At 42.0% G+C, this 16983-nt stretch overlaps 1 protein-coding gene across 1 annotated transcript; it reads right to left on the bottom strand.

Moving 5' to 3' along the window:
* Window positions 1–9766: 9766 nt before the first annotated feature.
* On the bottom strand, window positions 9767–16983 carry LOC123752064 (protein spaetzle 5; the record flags this gene model as incomplete). The annotated part of the gene is given in 3 exon segments (XM_045734134.2): window positions 9767–11416; window positions 13800–13979; window positions 16691–16983. Coding segments are annotated over 3 exon segments (648 nt in total), but the record flags the coding sequence as incomplete, so codon positions are not given.

The following is a 16983-nucleotide window of genomic DNA, read 5'->3' as shown; positions in this document are numbered from 1 at the left end:
TGACTACAACGTTAAAAATACTGAGGGGGCATTAGCAGAGCTAAGAAACACTCCAACCATATTAGTCAAAGGGTGTAAAGGTAAATTCCAGCTGTAAAAAAAAAGTACCTATGAAATAGACAACTGTTGTAGAATGCAGACTGTGAAAGGTTACCACTGGGCCTATTGAAACCTCCATAAGCGTAACATGCTTCCAGTCCCCGGCAATGAAAATGGGACATCAACCTAGCAGTGCAATCTTTTCTACAAACAACTCTTAGCCTTTATAACACCCACTGTCCTAGGCTTACAAAACAAGTCACAAGCAAAAGGCTTAGCAATCCTTGGCTTACAAAGGGAATACTGAAATCCATTAACAAAAAACACGACCTTGAGAAGAAGTATAGGTTAGGAATTGTCTCCAAAGAATTCTCAAAGAATTACTCATTATTGCTAACTAAGATAATTAGACGAGCCAAAACTAATTACTACGAAGATAAATTTACTCAAATAAAGAGCATCATTAAACAAACTTGGAGCACAATTTCACAAATATTGGGATCAAAGAAATCTTTAAATAACAAACCGACTCTCCTGTCTAATAACGATGGTCAGCTTTCAGCCTCTGATTCTGCTATTGAGTTCAATAGGTTCTTCTCTTCCATTGGTTCATCCCTTGCAAATGATATTCCATCTTCCAGTACTGACATTAAGGACTATCTTACAGGTAACTATCCACAGTCTCTGTACCTAAAGCCTATTAACTCCACTGACGTCAATGAGATAATCCTTTCCCTTAAAACCAAGTCTGGTGCCCTTGAGGAGATACCAACTTTAATTTACAAAAAAGCCTCCAGATCTTTAGCCCCTGCTATTGCTTTGCTCTTCAACAAGTCACTTGAACTCCAAACCTTTCCAGATATTCTAAAAAAAGCGAGAGTAACGCCTGTCCACAAATGTGGTGACCCCACAGATGTTAACAACTACAGACCTATATCAATCCTGCCAAACTTGTCAAAAATTTTTGAAAAACTTATATACAAGCAGCTTTACTCATATCTAGCCAAACTCAATATACTTAGCCCTTGCCAATATGGCTTCAGACCCAAAAAAAGCACTAACGATGCACTTATTAGTATGCTTAACTCGATTCATACAGCTCTTGATAAAAAGGAGCTCCCTGTTGGGTTATTTGTGGACCTGCGTAAAGCTTTTGATACTGTCAACCACCATAACCTTCTTCTTAAATTACATCATTATGGAGTCAGAGGACACTCCCTACAATACCTCGAGTCCTACCTTACTGACAGGCTCCAATATGTTTCTGTGAATAATACAATTTCTCCCACCCTACCCATCAACATTGGTGTTCCTCAGGGCAGCATACTTGGCCCTCTCCTCTTTCTCATCTACATTAATGACCTTCCAAATGCCTCCCAACACCTCAAACCAATTCTATTTGCTGACGACACAACCTTCATTTACTCCAGTCCTGACCCTCTTGCTCTAAATGCCACAGTAAATACTGAGCTAAATAAAGTCCATCTTTGGCTAACTGCCAACAAACTCACCCTTAACATTGACAAAACCTTCTATATTCTGTTTGGCAATAAATCCTCTAGTCTTATAAATCTCAAAATAAACAATACCCAAATTTGTAACAAATTAGATGGCAAATTCCTTGGCATTCTCATTGACCACAAGCTGAATTTCCAGGGACACATTCTAAATATATCAAAAAAAGTTTCAAAAACTGTGGGCATTCTTTCTAAGATCAGATATTATGTACCACGCCCTGCTCTGGTGACTCTCTATTACTCCCTTATCTATCCTTATCTCAACTATGGTATTTGTGCTTGGGGTTCTACTACCCAAAATCACTTACGTCCTCTAATTACCCAACACAAAGCCGCTATTAGAACAATATCCAACTCTGGCCCCAGACATCACTCGGTACCCCTACTCAAATCTCTTAATATGTTAGATATTAAGTCACTGCACATTCTCTCATGTGTATTATACATATATAAAACGCTAAACTATAATGCCAATCCTGATCTTAAAAGCTTCATAGAAGGTTGTAACAGAACCCATGAGCACCACACCAGAAATAAATACAGTTTTGATATTCCTAGAGTACGTCTTAATCAAACTAGAAATGCTCTGCAAATCAAGGGGCCCAGAATGTGGAATGACCTTCCCAACCATGTTAAAGACTGTACCTCTCTCAACCAGTTTAAGATAAAAACTAAACACTACCTAATAAATTCCCTGTAATCTACCTCACTCCTCTATTGTCAACCCATGTCTGTTATTTTCTTTTTTTTTTTTCTTTTTTTTTAATCAACACTGTTTGTCAACCTATTGTATTTGTGCTGCTTTTTCAGTCATGTTCCCCCTTTTTTTTATCTTTATTTGTATTTGTTCTCAACATCTTTTATTCTTTATGCTCAATTAGTATTAAGTTCTAGATATTAATGTTTTTCTTGCCCGAAACGCATTGCGTAATAGTGGCTTTAGGCATTGTATGTACTAGCTCTATCTATATATCAATCCATTAATGTAACATCACTTGTATGTATATACCTTACCTGAATAAACATCTGAATCTGAATCTGAATCTGAATCATTAGAATTTTCTTGATGAAAAAGATTATTGTAGTTAGCCATCAAACAATGAATCAATATTGAAAACGAAGTTGGAGAAAAAAGAAAATGGTGAAATTTTTAGGATAACTAAAGTTTTCCTTCAAGTGGATAAGAATAATAATATTAATACTGTAATAATAATAATAATAATGGACTCCTGGTTTAACCTTGACGTCGAGCGGACGTCTGGACGCCTCCCCCGCTTGGGGGCCGCCGGATCACGTTCTGTTTTGCGATTTGGATTTGCTACTTCCGTTTGGATTTGGATTTGCTACTACCGTTTGGCATTCCTCTTCAACGGTCTGGTTGTACGACCTCTGGCGCACACATCACCTTGCGGTCACGGGATTATTGATAGATTTTCTTTGACGTGTTCTTCCTGGTTCTCCCGACGGGGGTGACGGCGTCCGGCGCCGGCTTGGCCGAGAGGTGCCGGGTGTTGGAGGGTCTTGGCGGGTTCCTGGTGTGCCCTCAGCCGTGCTGGGGGCGGCCGGCCGGCTTCTGCTCTGCTGTAGGACATTAGATGATTTTTTTGCGTTTTAGCTTGGGGCCGAGTTTTTGGTTTCGCTACCTAGTGTTCTCTGTGTGGGGGCGGGGCCGGTGCTTGTCACCCTGAGGGACTCCCGGGGCTCCCCAATCATCTACCTGTTTGCGTTTCTTTGTCGTGAGGTATATTAGCTTCCAGTGATTGGCGTTCCTCGTTTCGCGATCAGGCTTGGTGTTTCACCCTTTCCGGGCTTCGAGATTAGCCATTCACGGGTACACCGGGGCGCACCCGATCTCATGATCGTCGTCGCCCCCTAAATCAACAACATAATAATAATATTAATAATAATAAAATGGTGTAATTGAAAAGTAAAAATTATTATCCATAATAAATTGTTTAAAAACAGGCCATTCTAAGTTGATAAAGCATAAGAATGTTGTAATTTTTTTTATTATTAATTCCATTTTCTTATTGAATATCATTCTTGTCAATCTTTATTTATTTTTTTTACTTCTGTATCCTACTTGTCTAATTGTAGGGATCTTTACTCCTACTTGTTCTTATTATATGTGTATTTGAATATTTGTTTCCTTTCTTCTTTGCTTTAGTTATTTTATATTAACAGCAGATTTAGTATTTTACTTAGCCTGATCAACCAGGCTGTGACTCGTACGTCAGGCTGCGAGCAGCCACGTCCAACAGCCTGGTTGATCAGTCCGGCAACCAGGAGGCCTGGTCGACGACCGGGCCGCGGGGACGCTAAGCCCCGGAAGCACCTCAAGGTAACCTCAAGGTAAGGTACTGTTCTGTAATTGCTTACCTTATTGTATCTTGACACCATTGCATCTACATGCAAGCTGATTTTTTTTTTTTTTTGAGATATATACAAGAGTTGTTACAGTCTTGTACAGCCACTAGTACGCGTAGCGTTTCGGGCAGGTCCTTAATCCTATGGTCCCTGGAATACGATCCCCTGCCGCGAAGAATCGTTGTTACAACCAAGTACACATTTTACTGTTGAGTTAAACAGAGGCTACAGTTAAGGAATTGCGCCCAGTAAATCCTCCCCGGCCAGGATACGAACCCATGACATAGCGCTCGTGGAACGCCAGGCGAGTGTCTTACCACTACACCACGGAGACTGGTCAGAGAAAATTGATCCTGATCCAGAGAAATTGATCCTGAACTAAATCTGTTGTCACAAATATAAAATAACTAGCATATTGATCATCACTATTGCAGGTATTACACTGCAAACCTTGCAAAAAACTAACTCCAAAATAACGCTTGCCCATCCTACCAAAATGTCAGATCACTTGGTAAACATTTTGATGATATAAATAATAATAATAATAATAATAATAATAATAATAATAATAATGTTTATTTAGGTAAGGTACATACATACAAGAATTTTTTACAAAGATTGGTGGAACCAATGAATGAACTACTCACAGCGCTAGGTACTAAACTATCGTTGATTATCTTGACAGAAACCTGGCTAAGTAAAGACTATACCTAACTTTACAACTTAGCTGGTTATAAAGTCATTCACAACTGTAAGCTTAATAAAAAAAGGAGGTGGAACAGCTATCAATTACTAAAATAAACCTTCATTTGCAAATAGTGTCATTAGTGATAGAGACGACTATTGTGAATACACCTTTGATCAGTTCTCGATTAAATCCCTTAAATCCTCAATGACTATTGGAGCTCTCTATAGATTTCCCAATACTAATATAACTGCATTCTCAGATAACCTAAGGAATCTTATCATAAATAACAATCTCAACAAAAATCCCATGATTCTAGGTGACCTCAATATTGACCTGGGTCAAGAAAATAGCCCCCAAGTCGACTATTTCCTAAACAGCGTGAACTCCTGTAAGCTAATCCCCCACAATCACCAAGCCCACCCGAATCACTCGAACATCCGCTACTACCTTGTATCACCCTTGGACTAACATAACAACTCCCCCTTGCATCTGGTATAATCTCTGACAGAACAACTGACCACCATCCTACTTTCCTCATACCAAACATGGACATAACACCACCAGGTACCAAGAAACTTATCTTCGGGTTACACAGTAAAGCAGCAATAGGCAATCTCACAAATGAACTTCATAATATAAACTGGGAATCTGAGTTCAATAATACACAGGATAGAAATTCATTAGCTAACATCTTCCTTTCCCAAACTCTAAGCCTCTACAACACACTGTCCCCTCCTCACCGAGCAGAGAAAAATCCTATTTAGAACGAACAGCATTTTAAAATTGATGAATGCGTCTGTGGGGTCGACCGCTGGATGGAATGGACTTGAGTCGAGGACGGGTTGCCCACGTACTACAAATATAAATAATCGCCAACAGAACCTAACCACCTAACCTTACTTTACTAATGTCTAAATATGCACAGTATGCCGATATATATCAATATTAATTTATATGTGAGAAAATTCCTATTTTGAATGAACAGCATTTTAAAATTGATGAATGCATCTTTGGGTCGACCGCTGGATAGAATGGACTTGGTCTGAGGACGGGTTGCATGACGAACTAGAGATCAGGACAGCGAAGTCGCTGTAGGTGAAAGGGAGGCCCCTTTTCTCACATTGGGTTTTTACAGCAAAGGAAGCAGCATGAATAAGGGGCAGACCAGTTCGATAAGAGATATTAATGTGTTCACCAATACAGTATTTAAAGTTTCGTGGGGTATTTCTCACGTATCGAACATTACAGTTCAATCAATAATATACAGGATAAGATACCTATTAAGGCGAGCCTTGAAGTAGGGGACAGTTGAAGAGAAGTCGGTGAGAGGAAGTGCTGAAATTGTAGAGAATGTGTCATGGCTAAACCAGCTGCGTGTCTGGAATCGATGCCGGAACAACCCCACAACTGGCTTGGCTTTGAGTCGGGTCAGGAAGGGCAGCTGTGGCAGTGCTTCTCTATTCTGGGTATTAACAATCCGTCACTGGTAGTGTCTTGATTCTTCTTTCTTCGTTCTTATCCTTGCTTCTGCGTCTTCATTCTTCTACTTCTTCTTGCGTCTTCATTCTTCTACTTCTTCTTGCGTCGTGTAATCATCTGATGGTTTTTCTTGTATTCGGCGAAGTCCTTAGGAAAAAAGTCCGGCTACCAGTGTAGATTCGTTGCATTCTGAGAGGATGGTGTATGGGAAGGAGCCTCGTACACCTTGTCACTTCCTGGATTCACTGCGATCTGGATCCAGATTCCTGGATCTGAATACACTGCGTGTATTCTTCACAGCTCGAGTTCAATATACAGCTACTACGCAGCATGAAATCAGGAGATCCAATTTCAGTATTGTCAAGTTGTCGATACAAGTCATTGACCACTGGAGAGTCAGTCGAAGTATTCTCCATGTCTGGGGGAGCTGAGTGGGCTTCAGTATCAACCGAGACAGTAGTCATCATCATCAGAAGACCGGTGGAGGTGTGCAGAAGCATTGGGTGTAGGCGCCGGTGAAGCTGGTGTAGTCACAGGTGCGACTTGAGTAGTTGGTAGTTGTTCTGGAGTCGGAGCCGATGATGCTGTTATATTTTCAGGTACCGAAAGTTAGGTAGGCGCTGTAGTAGGTTGCAAAGGCTGGAGGCCAGCAAACGGAAGATCTGCGAGTGCAGCTGGAGAGATGGTGATGTCAGAAGCTGAAATGACAGTAGTGGCTGTTGCTGAAGTAGTGAGGAGTTCCTCTGGAACAGTGAACGTTGGGAGGCCATTTGTAGTGCAGAGTATGTTGAGGATTCGGACGAATTCTTCGTGGTTCGTACCTGCCAATATTAAAACCAGACGTGTAAGTGCAAAGACGGTACTATGAACGGTGTTGAGGGCCAGCATCTGGTGTGGTGAAGGCTGGCTTGATGATTGGCCAGAGAGAGATTGCAGCTGTTGCGGCCGAGTCGATGAATGGATTGGTGGACTGGGAGCTGCGCCCCCCATTGACTTGCAGGCTGCATGGTAGCTCCGGCACCTGGAAGCACCGGGAAGCTGGCAACTTGCACGTTGAAAGTTGTTGGCGCACGACGAGCGGTAGAGCCTGCCTGGCGTCGGACATCATCTCGATTTCTTCAAGTCTTCGGGGGGCCACTCAGCGGAGACGGAAGTATGTTCATCTTGACAGAGAAGGCAGTGAAGGTAGTCGTTGGTGAAGTCTCTGAAGGTGATAGTTCCCGGCGCACTTGCTGCACCGTTGGTCCTGAGACGTACAATTCTTTGTGAAGTGCTCGTAGCTGTAGCACTTGAAGCACTGCCGAAGTCTGTAGTAGTGCTCCTTGGTGAGCTGGCGATACCAAAGGACCGGAAGCCGTTGTCAGCAGCAAAGGTTGCTTCCTCAGGCGTGATAAAGGGGACCCTCATGGTGGAGAGGTGACTCATTTACAGGAATGAGAGTCACCTCATTCCTAGACCAGTAACAGTGGTCTAGGAAGGGTTCTGCTCGTTAATGCTGGTGACGACGTCGGTGGCAGCTTCTTCAGAGAGCAGGGAGCTCACTCTCCGAACACCGTCTTGGCTGTGAGGTAGTGACGTGGTCGGGTGAGGATCATGTGCGCCTCCTAAAGAGCAGTGAGGGTCGTGGGGTCGAACAGACCCTGTAATGCTGCGGCACTGCTGAACACCAATTCGGGGCTCTCCATCCTCGACGACGTCCAATGGGGTAACAAAGAGTTTTTGTAGTGATCAGGCCCAGAATCTTTGAACGGGTAAGGGTCCGGTCCTCCCTCTGAATCGCACCTTGATCCGGTAAATCATGGTGCACAGGCTTAGTACCAAAGGGGTTCCACTTTGCTCTTCCCGGTATCATGCATCAGGCTGGGGTGGGGTCTGACCTTCTAGAGTAAGGCGCTAATATGTGATTACAGTTTCATCATTTATGAGGATAAACAATACCAGATCTGAGGGCAAAGGGGTAAAGGATCACTATATTACAAATGGTTTCCAATGGTGAAGTAAACACGAATTTAAAATGAATTTGTGGATAAGTCTTAGTGATCTTTTTTAATACAATAGTAATAATTTAATACGGAACCCATATGGGGAAATTTGCCATAATATATATATTCATTGACTGTTGGAAACTTGACAATTGGTAGAAAATTAGTATTTAAGAATTTTGTAAAACTTTATAAAATACTTTGCTTGGAAAATCATTTGAACTAAAAAAAAAAATCCTTCAAGAACTGCTTCAGTACCAAAAAATGAATAATTCGAATGGAAATTGAAAGCTCTATTTTGAAAAGTTTTAATTGTATTCTGTTTATATAGTTTAAGACTGAACTGACATAATGTAAATAAAATTATTGTTATAATTTATCTTAGTATGAAGCCAACATAAATTAGGACCTATCTTCTTGAGGTTATCTTGAGATGATTTCGAGGCTTTCAGTGTCCCCGCGGCCCGGTCCTCGACCAGGCCTCCACCCCCAGGAAGCAGCCCGTGACAGCTGACTAACACCCAGGTACCTATTTTACTGCTAGGTAACAGGGGCATAGGGTGAAAGAAACTCTGCCCATTGTTTCTCGCCGGCGCCTGGGATCGAACCCAGGACCACAGGATCACAAGTCCAGTGTGCTGTCCGCTCGGCCGACCGGCTCCCCAAAGGATACCTAAGGATAACAGATCCTTCTTGTCTTTAAAGTTCTATGAGAAATTGTTTAAATAACTATGTCAGGATCAACTCTTTTGTTCAATCTAAATTTATCAGTTTATGTTGATGGGCAGATATAATGGTAACAATCTTTTCGTTAAAACATTTTGAATTAACAGTCAGACATTTACAATCAAAATAAAAAAAAAAAACAGAAGGGACAGTAACACTGAATTATAATCTATTAGATGCAATTAGTTTATTTTTCTAGCAATTATATTTCCAAGTCCAACAATTTGAACAACCAACGGTGGTAAGCTGAAGTAGAATGAAGCCTAGCATTAGGTTCTTTAACCCGAATATACCCTCTTTCCTGCTCTAGGGTCCTTGGAACCGAATATGTTGGTTAGACTGGTATGTCACCTTTTGTAAACTCGTTAGCCAACTGTACTATAGTCACTGTGTCGGGGGTGACAGGAAGCCAGCGTGTATTCCTATACATTACGCTTTTATCTAAAAGAACAAACCAAATAAAATATTTTTAATTGCTGTCTTTCTAGTTCTCATTTCAAGGCTCTGATAGTCCCAGTGAATAATAATAATATATATATATATATATATATATATATATATATATATATTATTATTATATATATATATATATATATATATATATATATATATATATATATATATATATATATATATATATATATATATATATATATATATATATATGTGTATATCACGAAAATAAACACGTGATTAAGAACCCGAATATATTTAATATACCAGTCTAACCAACATATTCGGTTCCAAGGACTCTAGAGCAGGAAAGAGGGTATATTCGGGTTAAAGAACTAAGACCTTCTGAAGATGTATTTAATATACGAAAGTACTTAAGGAAATTTCCTGTTTCATTTTTCCTCCGTGGTCTGACATTGTCATATATATATATATATATATATATATATATATATATATATATATATATATATATATATATATATATATATGAAGGTAAAAAAACAAATATAGAATAACTTTATTTAGTTAGTTGTTTTTGTAAATTTATTTTTTAAATAATACAGTAGAACAAGTGGCTTTCTTTTTATCTAAAGATGAAAACACACACAAAAGTGTGATAATAAAGATAGAATAAACGATACAAAAATAAGACTCAAGGCATAAATTAGGAATTACTTTTAAACACATAAATAATAATAACTAAATAGGGAGACTCGCACGCGCGCGCGCGCCCACACAGTCTTTTTTCTCTCTAACGGAGAGTTAGCTTACGGTGATGTGTTTCACTGTACGTATAGTGAAGGTGTTACGCTCCATGGTACGTACGGTGAGAGTGCCAAGGTTTACTATGTACGGTGAAGGTGTTACGCTCCATGGTACGTACGGTGAAAGTGCCAAGGTTTACTATGTACGGTGAAGGTGTCAGGCTTCACTGTACGTGCGGTGATGTTGCAATGCTTTACTAAATTTACGGTGAAGGTGCCAAACTTCATTTTATGTATGGTGAAAGTTTCATGGTTCACTATAAGTACGGTGATGGTGCAATGCTTCACACTACGTGTGGTGAAGATATCACGCTACACTGTAAACATGTTGATGGTGTCACGCTTCACTGTATGTATAGTGAAGGCGCGTCATGTATCACTGCATGTATGGTGAAGGTGTCACGCTTCACTGTACGAATGGTGACGTTTAAATGCTTTATTAAACTTGCGGTGAAGAGTCCATAATTCATGTATAGTGAAGTTGTCACTGGTTCACTATAAATTCTACGAGAGGGTTATACTTCACTATAAGTACAGTGAAAGGTACCATCCGTCACTACACGTATGGTGAAAGTGTCAATCTTCACTTCACACAAACTGTTCTCCTTAAGTGTACAAATATATATTAAGGATCTTGTCAAACCAGCTGAAAATTCCTTTAACAAAATTTTTTTGCAATTATCAATTCCTGATAAAGTTTATTAACACTAAGATTCGAATATTATTTTTTTTTAATTCTTGTGGCTGGATTGAATCATTCTTATTAATTATCATTATTTCGGAGAGACATAACACGAGGACAAATATTTTATCACAATAATATTGTTGAAATCACATTTTTTAAAAGCTAATAATATACCTGCAAACAAAATACCCAAGTCACAGAGCCTCTTCGTTTGCTAACACTCACTAGTATAGTTACCCATAAAACAAATCTGTTTTCTTTGAATCCTTAATGACATGGATTAAGTCCGTTTTCTTCTAACAAGTACCGTTCGAAGAAGCATAACTTGCGCAATACTAAAGTTACAAGGGTCTTGAAGACCATCCTCTCACGACTAGTCCAAAGGCTGAATCATACCAAGCCAGCATCTGTAAATCCAAAATGGCCGTCACTTCGCAAACAAAAACCCAGTAATTACGAGTCGGATCGTGTTAAAAGTCAGAGAGGATATAGATCCCTTGAGAAACGTTTTTTGAACACAAATTCTTGAGACGCGCTTCTATCCTCCTATGGGTCTGATCTTGCAGACGCAGCACGAGGGGAACCAGAAGGTGTCCGTTGCCAGCTTCATACCGGATCCGTCCAGGGCAATCAGACGCTTCTGAACGTACTGTTGCTGGCAGACAGAAGTGAATCCATCAGGAATGCTGCAGAATCCGGTGCAAGTGTTGGTTCTGGCGGGAAAGAAAATGGGTGGAAATAGATGAAGTGGATGACCTCTCTCTCTCTCTCTCTCTCTCTCTCTCTCTCTCTCTCTCTCTCTCTCTCTCTCTCTCTCTCTCTCTCTCTCTCTCTCTCTCTCTCTCTCTCTCTCTCTCTCTCTCTCTCTCTCTCTCTCTCTCTCTCTCTCTCTCTCTCTCTCTCTCTCTCTCTCTTTCTCTCTCTCTCTCTCTCTCTCTCTCTCTCTCTCTCTCTCACTCTCTCTCTCTCTCTCTCTCTCTCTCTCTCTCTCTCTCTCTCTCTCTCTCTCTCTCTCTCTCTCTCTCTCTCTCTCTCTCTCTCTCTCTCTCTCTCTCTCTCTCTCTTTCTCTCTCTCTCTCTCACTCTCTCTCACTCTCTCTCTCTCTCTCTCTCTCTCTCTCTCTCTCTCTCTCTCTCTCTCTCTCTCTCTCTCTCTCTCTCTCTCTCTCTCTCTCTCTCTCTCTCTCTCTCTCTCTCTCCATTACTCTTAATTAGTGAAAAAACATTAAATCACGAATAAATAGTAATATATTTCAGATATGATGCTAATGATACATTTAACATGTATTGTTTTGAATTAATTGGTGTCATTAATTAGTGCAGATCAAGGATTACATTTCCACCTATTACACACAACCCCTTGAACCCTATTGAAGATGAAACAGTATACCCACTACGCGAAATTTTAAAATTCCGCTACCTCATTTCGAAGCCCTAATTCAAATCACAGAGCCACTCCCAAAATTAAGACCCAATTTAGCCCCACTCCAAAAATTAAGACCCAATTTAGCCTTACTCCCAAAATTAAGACCCAATTTAGCCCCACTCCAAAAATTAAGACCCAATTTAGCCCCACTCCTTAAAACTGGATCGCACTCAGCTTTCATCTTGTAAGTTACGCATTGCTTAGCCGCGTAACATAAATTAGACCCCCTTATTTCACCGGCCCAAGTTCAATCCTAATTACCCTGGCAAGTCTGTATTTGACCCTAAATAACCCGAATTCTCCCGATAAAATTTTGCTTAGGCTCACTAACCTGCTCATTCGTACGATTGTGTATAGGCCTACTTGTTAAATTTTGTCCAGTTCAGTCCTATTCCCGTAAATTATGCCGTAATTAGCATGACATTCCTAAATTATACGCCCAACCACTTGGGCTGGACGGTAGAGCGACGGTCTCGCTTCATGCAGATTGGCGTTCAATCCCCCGACCGTCCAAGTGGTTGGGCACCATTCCTTCTCCACCCGTCTCATCCCAAATCCTAATCCTGACCCCTCCCAAGTGCTAAATCGTCATAATGTCTTGGCGCTTTCTTTTGATAACTCCCTCCCTCCTAAATTACACGGTGATTTGGCGTCTTGTGTCACATCCCTAAATTAATCTGTGATTTGTGTCACATCCCTAAATTTTACTTTGATTATTGTCACATTCAAAAATTTATCTTAAAAATTTTTCTCAAGTAAATAATTTACTGTACTTTTGATGTAAACTTTCCCAAATGTTAATGTACAAACATTTATGGCAAATTGCTTAATTTGAATTTGACAGGAAGAAAGCACAAGTTAATGCAGCCTCAAAAACCCTTAACTTAGACCTTAAGACCTCCAACTTAGACCTTAAGGCCTCCAACGTAGACCTTAGGGGCCTCAGCTTAGACCTTAAGGCCCCCAACTTAGACCCTAAGGTTAGCTTAGCATTTTAAAATCACCGACTCACCTTCTGTGGTTGATTGTTCAATAAACCCTTGAACTATATGTTTAACACTTCTCTAACCCTGTCCATGGAGGACAGAAGAAAATGTATATATGCTGGTTAGCATTGTAAATGTCTGGCCACGTCTGTGGTAGAAAATAATAATAATAAAAAAACCCTAAGGCCTCCAACTTAGACCTTAGGGTCCCCAACTTAGACCTCAGGGTCCCCATCTTAGACCTCAGGGTCCCCATCTTAGACCTCAGGGTCCCCAACTTAGACCTCAGGGTCCCCATCTTAGACCTCAGGGTCCTCAACTTAGACCTTAAGGCCCCCCAACTTAGACCTCAGGGTCCCCATCTTAGACCTCAGGGTCCCAAACTTAGACCTCAGGGTCCCCATCTTAGACCTCAGGGTCCCCAACTTAGACCTCAGGGTCCTCAACTTAGACCTTAAGGCCCCCCAACTTAGACCTCAGGGTCCCCATCTTAGACCTCAGGGTCCCCAACTTAGACCTCAGGGTCCCCAACTTAGACCTCAGGGTCCCCAACTTAGACCTCAGGGTCCCCAACTTAGACCCCAGGGTCCCCATCTTAGACCTCAGGGTCCCCAACTTAGACCTCAGGGTCCCCAACTCAGACCTCAGGGTCCCCAACTTAGACCTTAAGGCCCCCCAACTTACATGCATTTCTTGCTCTCGACCAACTGTGTATACTCCGTAGAAACTTCATTGACATTGACAAGAAACATCCAGTCGCCCTTGTTATTGAGGGCTGCCCGCGGCATGATGAACTCCGACTCGTAGGGGCAGAGGTCTGTAGAACTGGCCTGCCGTCGCTGGCGGCGTGGTGAGGCCCTCACCCTGTGAGGAAGGGGGCGCAAGTGTGAGTGTTAGAGATCGAGGCAAAATGAAATTATGAGGAGGAAGTGAGAGTGGCCAAGTCAATCCACGGCTCTCCAGAGAATCTATCGAAACTGATGCTGGAATTTTTGAAGTTTCTATCGAAACTTTACTGGACTTCAGGAAATGTAGATGTTTATCTCTCAGAATGTTTGGTAATATGTTTATTGTTTGTGATGTGTGTCTATGTATATATTAACACGATGTACTGAACGGGGTGAGAATAGCTTGAGCTACCTCATCCCTTTGTGTGCATTTTACCTCAATAAACTTATTTCAATTTCAATTACTGGACTTAAACCTCATGTCACTAGAAGATAGACGAGTCAGGGAGGAGGCATGATTACCACGTACAAAATTTATCGGAGGAATTGATAGGGTCGATAAAGAACATAGGTGGAAAATAAGTACTGAAATAATAAGTACCTGTGACTACATGACACAGTACAGGGATAGGAGGATAGGATAGCAGCTGGAATATCGAACGTAGAGTGAAGGATTGGTGTCCAGCCATGCAGGAATCGAACGCCGACCATAAGAAGTGAGGCCGATGCTGTTCGATCCCACTCTCTTTCAACTTGTCTTTTTCGCAACTATTCGTAAGGCCTCAACTTCAAAACCTAAATGTTTAAACCCAAAACAAACGTTGTTACGATTTAAAAACGAGAGGAGAGGTGACAGAGCAGGATCCCCAAATGTTCTTCTAAAACATGGAAGATAGACAGGCGATGAGTCACAATAACGTGGCTGAAGTATGTTGACCAGACCACACACTAGAAGGTGAAGGGACGACGACGTTTCGGTCCGTCCTGGACCATTCATTCTCAATCGACTTGAGAATGGTCCAGGACGGACCGAAACGTTGTCGTCCCTTCACCTTCTAGTGTGTGGTCTGGTCAACATGGAAGATAGACTGGCAAAGCTGTAAACAGGAGAGGCGGTCAATGTGGCAAGAGAAACCAGTTAGAGAAATATTCAGATATAGTCACAAGGGATAAGTAATATGGGATTGAATACACCCTTCTTCATCTTTGTAAAAGATAGACGTAAACTCGACCACAGAGTTTCGTGCCAACGGGCCAGTAAAGTACACCAAAATATGTATGAAAGTTGCCCCTGTGGCAGAACAATTACATTCAGATACAATTAAGATCTTCCAGTGGGCCACAGAAAACAATATGAAGTTCGGCGCTGACCAACTGAAGTGACTGATGCAGATGATGAATCACAATAACGGGGCTGAAGATATAATGACCAAACCACACACCAGAAAGATGAAGACACGACGACGTTTCGGTCCGTCTTGAACCATTATCAAGTCATATAAACTATCACCTGCCTTGATTCGGTCCAGGACGGACCGAAACGTCGTCACATCTCTATGTTCCGAGTTGGGGTTTGGTCATCTTAAATGACTTAGGTACGAACAAGCTCTGACAACCTTGAGAGGAGAACAGACTTCAAGACATTCCATTCATCTGGGATCTAGGATACTCGAACCGCGAACCCAATGTGTGTGAAGCTTCTACAAGACAGTCTGATCTATCCACCAAGTCAAAGATCTTGGAATAATTATGCTTTAGCCTTCAACTGTTGGCATTATATAACTGACTTTGAATAGGCTCTAGAGAGGCCAGACTTTTGTCTGTGTCAATAGGAAGTTATAAAATAGTTTATTATAAATATAAAAACATATAAAATAACATTAAATTCATTTAAGGAAATAATATGAAACTTTTTGGAATGTTGTATACAAATATTTCAAGAATTTGTCCAGAGTCTTAAGTAAATCCCGCTACACCCAGAGGAGAAAATGTATTGCAAAAAATTAAGCCCCAATGCAGAGCAAGCTAATCACGGCGCTTTGGCAGGAGCACACTGCGATGGTAGTGCCACACACACACACACACACACATACACACACACACACACACACATACACACACACACACGTCCACACACACACACACACACACACACATACACACACACACACACACACATACACACACACACACACACACACATACACACACACACACACACACACGTCCACACACACACACACACACACACACACACACACACACACACACACACATTGTTCAGTTGATTGACGGTTGTGAGGCGGGACCAAAGAGCCAGAGCTCAACCCCCGCAAGCACAACTGAGTACACACACACACACACACACACACACACACACAAACACACACACACACACACACACACACACACACACCACACACACACACACACACCACACACACACACACCACACACACACACACACACGCCAGCACATCCCCACCACTCTATAACACAAGGTAGTCGCTCACTCCTATCAGCACAAGCAAAGGTTACTGAAGCATCATTTCTCGCGTGAGCGGAGATAAAGTGAGCGCAGTAGGAAGCAGCATCCAGGGCGACCTTATTCCCCACTGATTCACCTAATACAACTACTCACCCCGAGGTCTACAGGCACCAGCAAGCAACCCACAAAAGCCAGCATACCTTGCAGAAGCTTCAATTCACCCATTCTCTCTCATCCTCTACCTCCTACTCTATTTTTTTCTCTCTCTCTCTTCTCTCTCATTCTCCTTTCAAACTCATTCTTTAACGCAGGCGCAGTAAGCCCCCTCCTAGCCGGGACCCCTGAGTGAAGACCCTTACTTAGTCCACCACGGCTGAGGCTTGGGAGGGGAGCGAGGTACAGGCGAGTAGCGCGGAATGTAGCTACCGGAAGTCTTGGGGTACCGTGGGTATGGCCCCTCATTGTCGTAGACGGGCGTGGGCGGGGGCTCGTAGAGCAGCGTGGGCCCCGGTTGGTTGTAGAAGCGTGACGGAGGAGGGGCCCCGTACTTCGTAGAGGGCGGGGGCGGCACGTAGGGTTTGGGCGTGCTGGTGAAATTGTGTCGAGGCGGGGGCAGGTACCCCGTGGCGGGCTGGGGCGCCCCGAAGGTGGG

This window comes from Procambarus clarkii, chromosome 36 (genome assembly GCF_040958095.1).
Source record: "Procambarus clarkii isolate CNS0578487 chromosome 36, FALCON_Pclarkii_2.0, whole genome shotgun sequence".
NCBI classification, from domain to species: Eukaryota; Metazoa; Arthropoda; class Malacostraca; order Decapoda; family Cambaridae; genus Procambarus; species Procambarus clarkii.
The sequence above is the reverse complement of the archived record's forward strand: the minus strand, read 5'-3'. Positions and strand labels throughout refer to the sequence as shown.